This window comes from Gouania willdenowi, chromosome 11 (assembly GCF_900634775.1).
Source record: "Gouania willdenowi chromosome 11, fGouWil2.1, whole genome shotgun sequence".
Classification (NCBI taxonomy): domain Eukaryota; kingdom Metazoa; phylum Chordata; class Actinopteri; order Blenniiformes; family Gobiesocidae; genus Gouania; species Gouania willdenowi.
This window is the reverse complement of record NC_041054.1, coordinates 9,824,818-9,838,517: the sequence shown is the minus strand read 5'-3', so window position 1 is coordinate 9,838,517 and position 13,700 is coordinate 9,824,818. Positions and strand designations below refer to the sequence as shown.

General features: G+C 39.9%; 1 protein-coding gene across 1 annotated transcript in view; it reads right to left on the bottom strand.

Annotated features, from left to right (window-relative positions):
• Window positions 1-357: 357 nt before the first annotated feature.
• The window catches only part of csmd3b (CUB and Sushi multiple domains 3b), a 434,915-nt gene continuing 421,572 nt past the window's right edge, over window positions 358-13,700 (bottom strand). The window contains 8 exon segments of the mRNA XM_028460951.1: window positions 358-3,100; window positions 4,101-4,236; window positions 4,963-5,050; window positions 5,683-5,819; window positions 6,895-7,053; window positions 9,055-9,114; window positions 10,701-10,880; window positions 10,976-11,087. Of these exon segments, the coding sequence (XP_028316752.1) occupies window positions 2,941-3,100; window positions 4,101-4,236; window positions 4,963-5,050; window positions 5,683-5,819; window positions 6,895-7,053; window positions 9,055-9,114; window positions 10,701-10,880; window positions 10,976-11,087 (1,032 nt within the window). The 3' untranslated portion in view covers window positions 358-2,940.

The following is a 13,700-nucleotide window of genomic DNA, read 5'->3' as shown; positions in this document are numbered from 1 at the left end:
TCAATTAAATGTAAACCTGGGGAACTGTGTTACAGTTCATTGACGTACACATAAGTAGTCAACAACCAATAAAATATATTTCATATAAACTTTTCCCACTACCTGTCAGTTCTCTTGTGAATCATTTTATCATTTAAAAAATATATAAATCTAGGGGTATACCGAAAAAAAGGCTAAGATGCCCATAACAAAAATATCAATACCAATATTTTCATTGATTAGGAAGCTTAACAAGGTAACAAGGTCAAACTGACCCATGTGATTAATTAAATTTGAACTTCAGTAACTGAAAATGTAATTGTAATTGACTTTTAGGGGGAAAATAATAATTGTAATGTTAACTGTAGTTGGAAAAAATGCTGGTCAACATAATCATACTTGAGTTGTAATTGAACATGGATACTGAAGACGTAATTGTAATTGAAAAATGTAAATGACCCCAACCCTGAAATGTGTACACGTTTGATAGTTGAGTATTTTTGATTATTTACTATGTTACTGTTACTATGTATGTGGAAAAAAATAAAAAATCAGATGAAATGTGACATATTAGCGGTCAACTAAACTTAATCTTTAATTTTTGCAAACATTTGAAATATTGTGTTTGCAGCCCAAAGTAAAAAAAAAAAAAAAAAAAAATATATATATATATATATATATATATATGAAGTCGATCAGCACACAGTCACTTTAATGTAGCACAAAGCTATAATTCTTTGCGTTCACTGCTTGTTTGCCTCTCTCCCCTGTGAATAACTTCCTACTAGTGCTGAATTTTGAATAAGATTAGCACGAAAACACAACAGAGCGTCGTCTGTGCTGCACCGAGAGCGTTCTGCTGCTGTCCACGCCAACACTGCGAAGAAGTAAAAAAAAAAACGGCAACCTTGATATAAAAAACCCACCTTTGAAAATGTGTTTATAAACCTGTGCCAGCGAGGAAGTGAAAAGCATGATTGTTGCGGACGTAGTTGTATCTTAACAATAAGGACGACAAAACCACTTACACTCATTGTTGCCTCAGACAGAAACACAGTGATCCTCATGTTACACATAGATTAGAAAAAAAAAAAAAGAACTATCTTAAAATATCCAAACTGTTGACTTCTGTGAACAGCACACATGATCTTTTATTCAGATTTCTTTCTTACTTTCTTCTTTTTTTATCTAAAAACTCTGATATAATTCCCTTTCAGCCCCTTGTGGTAATATATAGCACAAAAATATAGATGATGGATGATCCCGAATATATATGCAATAGATTTACAGATCAGAAGATTCTGCAGCAATATCAAGGAAAGAAGATGAGCACTCTTAGAGTGCAGAATAACAGTGGAGTCACATCCACAGTCGTAGGGCTACAACCCTGTTTGTCTTTCCTTTAACCTGTCTCTCAGATCACGCCCGTATCTGCCGTCTGTCTGATCAACTTTTTGTTTTTCTACCTACCATCTGTGAATAAACTCATGTGTCTGTTGAGTCCAGACCCAGGATGACAAAGTCTGTAACGATCCAGGACCCTGCTTGTCTATCCTGACCTTGTCTGTTTTATTATGGGACTTTTAATCTTTAAAGCATCTGTCTCCATCTGCCTCTCCAGATATTCAGGCTTTACCTGCCATCTTTTCACACTGCCAGTCACTCTGTCAGTCCTGTCTCTCCAACCTCTCTGTCCCTGTGCGAGCCAATCGTTCAGCGGGTAGACAGGGAAAGTACGTTCCTGTAAAATGTGCTTTAGTGCCAGAGCTTTCTCCACGTAGTCTCTCTCTCAGTTCGCCCCGTAGAATCAGGATTTTCCTAACGGTACTGAATCAGGAATGACTTTCAACAGCTGTTTCTTCGTCACTGACTTCTGGTAGGTCAAGCTCTGATTGGTGGTGATGCTTCTTTTTCCTAAACTACTCCATGTTTTAAGTGATGTGTCCGTCTCTTGGATACTCAGTGTATCTGTTGGACAGGACTACAGAAGAATCAATTAATCAGGTTCAACTTCGCCATTAAACTCTTTTTAGCTATGATCATACTTGTGTTTTCATGTCTGCCTCGATCTTTTGCTTTGGAGTTCCTCTTTTTAACAATCTGTTGGTAAAATTAGAGTCCATTTCAGTAGAAAACGATGACAAACCGGGAAGACCGGTTTATCATCAGCCCAGGTAGTTGTCCTGTCTGCTTGGCAGGGCATACATTATAATCCGTGGTCTTGTTTACTGATAATCTGTAGATTGTATTATCACACTGGTGTCAACAACCAACTTTGCTTTGCTTTTACAGCATCACAATGACATCATCTCCCCCTCGGTGGATACGGCGACTGTGTTCTGTTGGTAGTTCTAACGTCTGCTCAGTGCAGCTGGTGAGACCGGGGGAACCAACTCACCTTTGTAGCATTTTGTCTCCCTTTTACTGGGAAAACCATGGCCTGAATGCAAAAGATGTGGGGTTTTGTTTTTACAGTAGCTCCAAGTGGGTCACTCTTCCACACAATTCTCTCAGTGACAGGTCTTGATTTAAGAGGCCAAAGTACGAGAGCCTGGTCTGGTTCTGAATTAGATTATGAAGTATCCATTACTCTCCGAGGCTTAGGTTAGCAACGATTTCTCAAATGCGTTTTCTTTCTCTTTGTCAACGTCCTGTCTTACTGTGGGTTTACACTGGCTGTTTTGCATTCCTCAAAAGGCAGAAGGGCCTCCATAGTTTGTGGGTATAAAAGGCTATCAGTAAAGGGAACCGGCGCTGAGTTTTGGTTTCGGCTGGAGTGTTTTCCTCTGCAGCGGGAGATTAGATTTATGAACTGGGAATGAGTCTTTTTCAATCAGTGTATAGATCGTCCTGTTGACCACGTTTGAGTCGAAGCATTCAGCTTTCTCTTCCACAGCCTCATAGCAATGTGGTCCCCATGAGACATCACAGTCATTAGGTTCAAGGGAGGATAATCAATCCTCAGACCATGGTGCAGACAGTATTAAGATTTGGATCGAATCTAACAGCCTTTCCCTCCACGGCCTTGGCGTTGGTGTTGTACATGGGGTTCTCAAAGGCAGCCTGGCCATTGTTGTTCTCATGAACGGAACAACCTGTGTACTGGGTTTTTGGTGTGGTTCTGTGGAAAGAAACAACATTAAACATAAAAACATGTTAAAGTTGCTCTAATCGTCGAATGGCAGCATGACAAAGTATCCAGTGGACAATAGGGAGTGATTGTGTGGTCGCCTAAACAAGCTCTATTATAGATTGAAACCCTTTTTTAGGAAGCCAGATACATACCCAGTACGCATGCCTTTTCTTCATATATACACACATATATATATATATATATATATATAACACAAGTATTTGTTCCAGTCCAAAATACCAAAGCTAAAGAACAAAACTAAATCTGCAACGTAGCACGTCAAAATGTGTTTTTATTTTATGTTAAGGGAGACGTGACACTAACACACAGTGTACATTTTGACAGTTAGTTTTAGTCAATCTTTTGACTAAAATACAATGTAGTTTTAGTCAAAATTTAGTAACACTATTTCAGTGAAATACTAGTTTTGGTCAACTAACTGGCATTAGGCTTGTCGACTAAAATATAAAGGACAAGAGTTAATTCTTTTTTTAAAAGATTCAGTTGCCATTGATCAACCTGATATTGGATAGAATGTGACAAAATTATAGTTTTGTTTTTTAATTAGTCGTAGTCTAGTTGTCACTTAAAAAATGTAGTTGACAAAAACTGACAAAAATTTGAAATGGACAAAAATGAACACTTCTGTCACAAAAATAATAATTTCACATTTTAAGTACATTTTCATTGAGCTGCGCGACCCCACTTTCAAGCTCAATGTGTTTTGATTGGAAGTTAATGAGGATGAGGGTTATGGTTAAGATGGTAATCCTCAATAAAATGCATCACATTGCAATCACCACCCGGCAGTACCACAGTCACACTGCACAAAAAGATTTCGTGCTACGCACTATGAATACATATCATAACCTGCAGCATGAAAGCTCATTTCGTGTCGTTGTTACAAACTTTGTGAGACTGGGCTGTAATACCCTAGATGTGTTAACAGAATTCACTCATATACTTGTCTGACTTGTTACATGCATACCTTTGCTTGTAGAGATAGAAGCCGAAACCAGTGAAGATCAGAGCAAAGAAAGGCACCAGGATAGCAATAGCCACAGAACTGCTGTTGGTACCAAGCTGGGGTGGTGGTGAGTTCTGACTCTCCGACATGTTCAGGCCTGCGACACAAAAAAGAACCCACGTAAGCAGAAAGAAGTTGTGCATATTGTGCTTATTGTGTTATCAAGCCAGTCTGGTGACAAGTGTGAGGCTTAGCTGTAATGGTGGTGACAGAGGGAAGGAGTGAGTGGTTATACCTAGAACAGGTATTTGGGATCAACGTGTCTAAGGTTAGGGCCAGTACGACTTTTATCCCACAGCCCAAGGCATGTCAGTGCATCAGACCAATGTATGTGCAAGAACCGCTACTGCAAACCCAAGCGCTGCCCCGAGCTCGAAGATGCAGCCAGGCCAGCAGAAAGAGCAGGGGCCAAGAAGCCCAAGGCTACCCCCCCACAGCCGAGCAGCCCCCAGACGCCCCCCAAGATCCCCAGCTGAGAGGCAGCCACAATCCCCCACATACACACCCGAGAAAGCCCCACGGAGCCGAGGACCCAGAGGACGCAGCACAACCCGCCACCCGCCCAAATTCCCCTTCCTACCTAAAGCCTCACATTCAGTCAATTCAAACTGGTCATTTTTTGATCATGGAAGAGATGCCAGTCTTTTGCAAATACTATACAAAAAAGGTCTAATTTGGTCAATATGTTGGTGGTTTTCCGACTTAAGACATGCTTTTGAGAGGTATAAATCTACTCAACCTTTATACTTGTTGATCCTAAAAAGCTGAGTCACTGTAAGGACCTTGAATAATATCTTTTCAACACGAAGAAGAAAAAAATTACCCAGTCTTTGCAGTCCAAACTGTCCGTAGTCTTTTCCCTGAATAAAACCTTGGAATACGTAGCTGGATCCATCAGGCTCTGCCGATACCTGGGGGGACAAAGGAAAGAGACAGGACTCAGCCTCACAGAGGAAGTTGAATAATAATTCCTCGAACTGCAACATCCAGATTCTGGTCATGTTTGGTTATAGTCACTTTTCGACACATTTTAAACACCGTCTTTCTTCTGCAACCTGAATGGAATAAGTACCTCATTATCAGGCTTTCAGCATAACTGGGTAGTGCAGAACACATTCAGTAGTGTTAGTGCATGTTGATCTCTAAAACATAAAAGATAGTGGCTTTCCAGGATCAGGAATGAAGACCCCTGTACTGGAATACAGTTTCGACTTTCTAGACTGACACAGAAAAGTGCCAGTATCATTCGAAATGTTGAAAATCTATGTCAAAACAAACCATCACCGAAGATTTCACTTTAGCCCACGAGGGTACAACAAAAATCAGCAGCATCGTTTGTGATTCAAAGTGACTATATTCATCTCAGTTTTTGTGTTGCCTATTTCAGTGGTAGTGCTTCAAGCTCATACCAGTATTCTTTTTTTAAACCCACATCCACCCCATATGAAGGTCTTCAACCCTGCTGATTTTTCCACTTCGTAGAACAACTGACAACAGACGGTTGACTTCCAAACAAAAATAAAAATAGACAATTTCTACTTACAAATCCATCCATGGTCCAAGAGTCATCGATGATCTTTGCTGGGGACATGGCAGGATCTTTCAGCTGGTTTCCATGGCTCACATGGTTCACCTGGTACATGAGCAGCAACAGCCTGGCTTCGGAGGCCTTGTAAACTCCTAGGAAAAGATTCACAGAACTTGAGTGAATGTCATTCTCGTTAGATCTCGGAAGCTAAGCGGGTCTGGGCCTGGTTAGTAGTTGGATGGGAGACCACTGAGAATTCCAGATGCCACAGTGGAGGACAAGTCACTCCAGTGGCATCTGTTATTGTGTCCTTGGGCAAGACACTTCACCCACATTGCCTGTATGAATGAGTACATGTTGGTGGTGGTCGGAGGGGCCGATGGCGCACTATGGCAGCCTCGCTCAGTCTGCCCCAGTGAGGCTGTGGCTACAATAGTAGCTTACCATCACTAAGTGTGGAGTGAAAGAATACTCCCTTGATTCTGTAAAGCCTCTTTGAGTGTCCAAAAGAAGCGCTATATAACATCGATGTATTATTATTATTATACATAAAACAGTTACACAAAGAAAATTGAGGACTAAACACTTAGCATTACTCACAAGCCTAATGTGAGGAATGACATCCTATTTATATCATGTGCATTTACTGTGACATTTTCGTTAAATATATATCACATTTCAGAATCTTAAATTCATTCCAGGATACAGGCTTAAAAGGTCTTTGGAGACACACACTTTGTATGATCACTTCACTCCTTTAGACGATGGAGCACGGAAAGGGCACCGTGTGTCCCAAAGTGACAGACAACTTCATTAATAGCAGCACTTCACTTTGGAACGTCTTTATTCTGAGAGGTAAAACATCCAACTTTTATGTGACTTTGTGCTTCCTGGCCTTTCCGTGACTGTGCAAGAGCTACAGCAGTCATTGATTTAGAGCTTCTTCTTGAAGCCAGAAGACGAATGTGAAAGCCGGTGTGTTTTTTTTTTACAATACGGTGCCTGCACTCTTTGATACTCATGGACCAATGCAAGTTTTAACAAGACGTGTTTTCACTGAGTCTTAACCCTCTGCTGACACTGCAGTGATTTGTGTGTGCGCTTGTGTTTGTGTGTGGAGCTAATACATGAAAATTTCAGCATGACTGACCACCTGAATGATTGAAGTTGTCCTCAGTGTTAATACCAGGATGTGCAGAGTTCATAATTAACTTGAATGCTACACACCCGACAAAAGCAGCTCCATGTTGCCGTTGCTAAGAGTCACGTTGACTCTACCGGTTGTGGAATTGAAACTGGTGATGCTCAGTGTCATGGGCTGCTTCCTCCCACGGTAATTATAGGAACCCTTCCAGATGTAGTTCGGTGCAAAGACGTCATCTGGAACTAAACAGGAACATGGAAAAATGTTTAAAGAGAAAAAATGTCATCAACAAATACCTTTATTAGTGAGGATGCAGGAGGCACTATTGTTATCCGTCTTTTCTTCCGTCTGCCGTTAACTCCTCCGACAATTATGTCAAAGAAACTATCAAAACTTTCAGAAAGTTCCCGAGATTTATGCTTTTACACATGCTCAGCTTTTACGTTCAATCCATTTCAACCTTTTTAACTTTATTGCTAATGCTAGGCTATTGCTATGTTAATGTTAATGCTAAGTTAATGCTATTGCTAGGATATTGCTAATGCTGGGTTAATGCTAATGCTAGGATAATGTTATTGCTAGGTGAATGCAAACACTAGGCCAGGGTGGCCAATCCTGGTCCTCAAGAGCCACTATCCAGCATGTTTTTGATGTTTCCCTCTTCCATCACACCTGATCCAAATGATGAACTCATCATCAAGCTCTGCAGAAGCCTGATAACGATTCTGGTCAATTCAATCAGGTGTGTTGGAAGAGGGAAACATCTAAAACATGCTGGATAGTGGCTCTTGAGGACCAGGATTGGCCACCCCTGCACTAATGCAATGCAAACACTTGGATAATGCTGATGCTTGGTTAATGCTAATGCTAGGCTAATACAGATGCTAGGCTAATGCTAACCAATACTATGCTAATGCTAGCTAATGCTAATACTAGCTAATGATAATTGTAATGCCAGCTAATTCTAGCTAATGCTAGTTAATATTAATGCTAGCTAATGCTAATGCTAGTTAATGTTAATGCTAGTGAATGCTAATGCAAATGTTAATGCTAATGCTAGGCTAATGCAAATGTTAATGCTAATGCTAGACTAATGAAATAAAGAAATAATCAAAACAACAAAACATAAGGTTTAAACATTGAACCATCATCAATCAGTTTCTTTTCAAACTACGAAATTCAGATTCAAAGCTAATACTTAAATGTGATCCATTTCTCATTTTTGGTCAATCTGGAGTAACAGTAGATCAATAAACATCAACATTCAGCATTTTATTGAGGCAAAGTCACCAATTTTTAGTTATTCCTATTTGTTTCAGACAATGAATGAAGAGGTCTTGACTAAAACAGGAGAATTAGTTTCATTAAGGGAAACCCAACAGTAAATAAAGGCTCAGGTCTTATTACAAGAATCTGTTTTTAGAATTGTATAATTTAATCTCCTTTTAATAATTCAAATTTTAAGTCATATTTTCACTTACTGGGGCAGTGGACCAGTGTATTTAGCAGTGCTGACAGAAAATACTCCAGTTACTAAGAATTGTATTGATAGGCCTGACATTAGGTTTTAAAATAGAAATAAAGTGCAAAAATAATACAAACTGGGGGAGAAAACCTCATTTTTACACCAAATTTGTGACTGTGAATCTGTGAAGTGTGGGTATTATGATAAAATTTTTGTTGGAAATGTATAGCAAAACAAGAAAAAAAACAACAGCTGTAGCAAGAGTGTCTCACAGGTTAAAGCCCAGGGGTGGACAAAAAGCTTTTTGTTAAGATCTCATCCACCTCATTAACATGTTTCAAAAATTCATATTTTCTGTGAAGATGCCAGACTTTTCGAACATTTAAAAATGGTGCTTCCTTCACTGGCAGTTACTAGACCTTCATGTTTACCTGGAGGCAAAAACGATTTTAAACTACAACAGAAGCACTGGGGCAGCTCACAACAATGGCTGAAATACTGAGAACCAATAAAGTTTGTGGAGTAGAGATGGAATATCACAGGAGCTAATCTACCTTTCAATGTGTAGTGAGGCAAAGTAAATTATTTATAATGACGATTGAAGGCAGTAAAGTACAATCAAATCGACAAGAACAGAAGAAGGACAATGCCGTGCAGCTGAGCAAACAGAAGAAGAAGAGAATTTACTCAGACATTGACTTAACTAGAACAGATGGAGGAAGTCAATAACGGGCTTTAGGTGACAGGACAGTGTGAGTATAATAAGAAACAAACTGACCATTCAGTTTTGGACTTGGAGTTCCTGTTACTGGTTTCACAGGTTTCTTCTTTTCTCCAGCTGTAGATGTGAGAAAGACAGACACGGTGTGAGAAAAGGTCCGGTTCTGACTCACAGTGTGAAAAAAAAAATGCTATGTGAAAGTTAAAAAATGATATTTATGTGAGAGCACACTTTGTACGAGCTTTTCCTAAAGCAGTGTTGGTCATTCTTCTGCACAAAACCAGCCAGTGTTTTTCATCAGGGTCAACAAATAAATAACAAGTAAATTAGTCATTTGTTGGCGCAGGAATTGTAATGAGTTCATTACGAATAATTGTTGTGCAAATTGGACTTCTTTGTTTGAGACCATACAATGTCGGCTCTCAAAAGCTTTATGTTGAAATGCATTATTACCAACAGGTCAGGGTAACAATGCTTCGGAATCTTAAATTACATTACTGTGTTCCAATTTTTAAAGCCTGTTTTAGGGCAAGGTGGCAGCCTTGGTAATAAGTTTCAAGATTGCAATGAAACCTTTACATTTATCAGTGTGTGGTGAATAGGATGTTTCTTAGTCAAGCTTTTTTCAGGGTCATACAATGAGCAACTGGCAAGTGGAGTCCAACATATACATAACATGATTGTTAAAAGGAATAGATACGAATATTAAAGATACCAGGGAAGCATAGGCGGAGTTTGAGATTCTTGCCAGGTGGGGCAAAAGAAAACATATAAATAAATATATAGACTGTCGCGCCAACCACAATGTGTGTAACATATGCAAAAATGACTTCGAACATAATTGATAATGTTGACTACAAAAATTTGCATCGACGCATCGTTTAATGTTGTCAATTAATAATAAAATCCGGCCGGCAGCCGCTTTCTGCTTCATTTTTTGCCGCAGTACCATACATGAACTGCTGGGCGCAGTGTCGCTTCACCATTTACATTGTGAAGAAGAATTACGCAACAGAAGAAGAAACAATGAAGACATGAAGAGGTTGGTCACATGACTCGAGCTCCCAAAAAGAACTTCTACTTTTAAAAGAATAAAAAATTAATTCATATATATTTTGTACAGTCACTGTGTTTCATGACACTTAAAATATAATTGCATTTTTTCGAATGAATTTGGGAAACCTGTAATGAAAACTTTTGACCACTAGGGCGGGGAATACGTCCCCTGCCCCCCCCGCAAACTCTGCGTATGCAGGGAAGACTTAACTCATATGCTGCTTCTAGCTTTTTGGGGACCCTCGGCAATAAAAGATTCTAAACCAATTCAATAGTTTACAAGCTGCCACACTGGAATACATTTTACCAGCTAAACAGGCTACAGTCATTATAAACTCTGTGGGAAACTAAGCATCTTAGTGTAAACACGAGAAGGACTGAGTGGATGGAACATGAAATGGTCTGGCTGTCCAATCAAGTCAAAATAAAAACCATGGGGCATTTAAAAAAAAAAAAAGATCTTTCAGTATTATAACTGCCAAATTCTCCATCATCCTACCAACACATCCAACCCTCCTAGAGGGCCAGGCTGTTCCACTGAGTGACATCGGCTTAAACAGACATCATCAGTTTACACAAGCTAAACTGGATAAGATCATCAAAGAGCACACAGGCAGGAAAACTAAACAGATAAATGGAGCACTTACCTCGACATATAGGCATCTTTCCGGTCCAAGTGCCATCACTCTTACAGACTCTGTGTTCAGAACCTCCCGCTAAGAAGTAGCCATGCTGGCAGCTGTAGACCAAAGTGTAGCCAAAGCCAGGCAGATCCATTCCCACCACGTCTACATGAAGTGGGCTCTCCGGCTGCTTACAGGCATGGGCTGAAGGACAAAGATGTAAAAAAAAGTGACTGAATAGAGACTCTGATGGACAGTGAGTATGGGTTGGTAAAAGTGACAGATTTCAGTTTTCTTACGGATACACTCTGGCTGCGTTCCAGTCCATGTCAGATCAAGCTGGCAGGTTCTGGAGGATGATCCCTGAATCAGATGACCCGGCTGGCACTGAAACGACACCACACTCCCCACCTGTGCACAAAGCGGCAGACAAAAGGCAAACAGAGGCAGAGATAAAAAGAGTTGGTTGTTTGTTTACTGATGGTTAACGTGGAGTCAGAGCAGCTATAGAAGGAGAGCCACAGCATTACAAAGCAGTGGCAGATGCCATTTATTCTTTTTTATTACAGGGAAAGTAATTAAAATTGTGGCATTTTGTCGTGCTGATTACTACCGCCAGTAAAATACAATACTTTTTAAATTAATATCTCAGCACTTGACAGCCTGAATTGATTAATATTGCAATAGACTACTGCGTAATGACAGTAAAAGTAACCTCGAAAGCTTGAAGCCCTTTTATGTGCAAATGTAAAATAAGATACTTACATAGAAGGGACCTTCTGGTTGTATTCTACATTTGTTTAGGATGCATTTCTGCATGTGTTCATAAAGCTTATGAATACAGACCAAACAAAGCATTACTACTAATGACCAAGAGGGGCAATCTGGCTTCCGAAGGAGATGGCAGATGTCTATTTTGTGGCTTTCCACATAAGCATCTGAATATGGCTGAAACGTTATGTCTCGTGGAGTGACGTCATGTCACGGGGAACAGCATACACAAACCACAACAAAATGGCGTCAAATGAACCAGAGGATAGTTCCAAGTTCCTGGTTTTCTTTTACTGTTGTTTTGCCGCATCTAATATGAAATGCCTCTCATGATCACACTAAATTTGCGATGTGAGGTTTGACCTCCACATTCAAAGTTACATTTCTGATATTTGAGTGTTTTTTTTTTCCTTTATTCTGATGTGATTCCTTGAGCATCAATAAACCACAACAAAAATGGTGTTAAATGAACCACTATCGTCCTTATTTGTTGAAGAAACTCAAGGAATCACATCAGAATGAAGAAAAAAAAAGATAAAGCAAAGATAAGTGTGATAATGTGAGGCATCTCATATAAGACGTGACAAAACAACAATAAAAGCAAAGGACGATGCTACTTGGAACGAATGTATCCTTGCTCTCTTTCTTGCAGAATTCTTCTACGGGATTCCCAATCCCACAATGCCATGTGTGAAACTTTTCCAAAGTTCAAGTCACATGACCATTTGTCAACAAAGCCTTTGATCTCTCAAGCAGCAATTTCAACCTCCGACATTGTGAGTAAATTATCTGTGTAAATGAGTGTGTTCAAAGAGGTGATAAGAAGGATTGACGCTGGCAGCTACGTGACAATTCAAGGGATGTCTTTAATGATTTCAATTATCAACTGTAACAAATATCTATGAGCCTTTTTCCTCACATGAATAACATCCAAATGGCAATCCAAGCGTAATGATTTTGCATTACAGCTTTGCAATTAGTTGGATAATGTTTCCCTTCTGTGCCAGTAGATTTCTGGGTAAGTGTGTGGGCATGTTGAAAGTATTAGAACCAATTTAAAGAAAATGTGCATCACAGTTTTAGTTTCTAACACTGTACTGTTGTAACTTGTGGGAACCTTTGTTTCACGTGTCAGCATTTTTCTCCTCTCCTGTGTTCTTTCTTCATCATATTGCTGACTGTTGAGTGCTGACTGACAAAATGTCTTAAAACCGCAATTGTTGGAAGCCCTCCTGGTAGTTCTCATTTTCATAGGCTTTCCTGTTTTCTGATGGCCCACTTTCTCTCAAAAGTGTATTTTTCAACAACTGTTTTCTGTCCTTGGATGGCACACCTTGACTCTCCTACGACGCTTGCAGTAGTGGTTGGGATACATCGTCCAAGTCATTGCAAAAGTGCTTATTTGAGTGTGTGTGCTCTTGTGTGTCTATACAAATATGTACTATAGGTGTGTGCTGTAGTAGTTAAAGTTCCCATATTATGAAAAACATGTTTTTTTCTCTACATCTATAAACTGGTCCTCCCCAAGCCTGCCAACTCCCAGAATGAAGAAAACAAGCGATTCTTGCATGGTCTCAACAGCCCACCCACTGGTAAAATGTCACTCCTACCGGCTGTTCAGATTCAGCCCCTGTCGTGATGTAACCAAAGGAGTCATTTTCATAGGCCGACCTCCTCTGAGCTGTGATAGGAGTCTTTGTGGCACAATGTGATGCAGCAGTTGGACGAAACGGCGGCCTATCACCTTGAATGGACTATTCCTGTAATCACTAGAAAGGATGACGACAAGAAAGCGACTTAGCAGCTTCGGTAAGCGTTTGAAGTGTTTTGAACTCCTCTGCTTTTGGTGCTGCTGCTCTGGCTCTGCAGACATACTGTATACTGCTGGCGCACGACGCACACACACTTCATGAAACACTGTTTTCCTGACTCACAATCACAATAGCCGCTTAAATAGCCATGTGTTTTACTGTAATGTGCAGTTTTTTGGTGGAAAACAATAACAAGAGTGTGTGAATTGCAAATGAAAATTGCCAGTGATCAACTGTTGTGTGCAGTCCGTGTCTATAGACACGCCCACTCAAACAGCCCAGTTTTAGAATTGGTCAGAAAGTCACTTTTCAGAGGGCTAAAACTTTAAAAAACAGGCGAGTTTGGGGAAAAAAAAACTCAAATACTATATAAGGGTTCTTAGAACAAATGGAGATGGGTGAAAAATAGCATAATATGGGACCTTGTGGCTTCTTCTTTTTT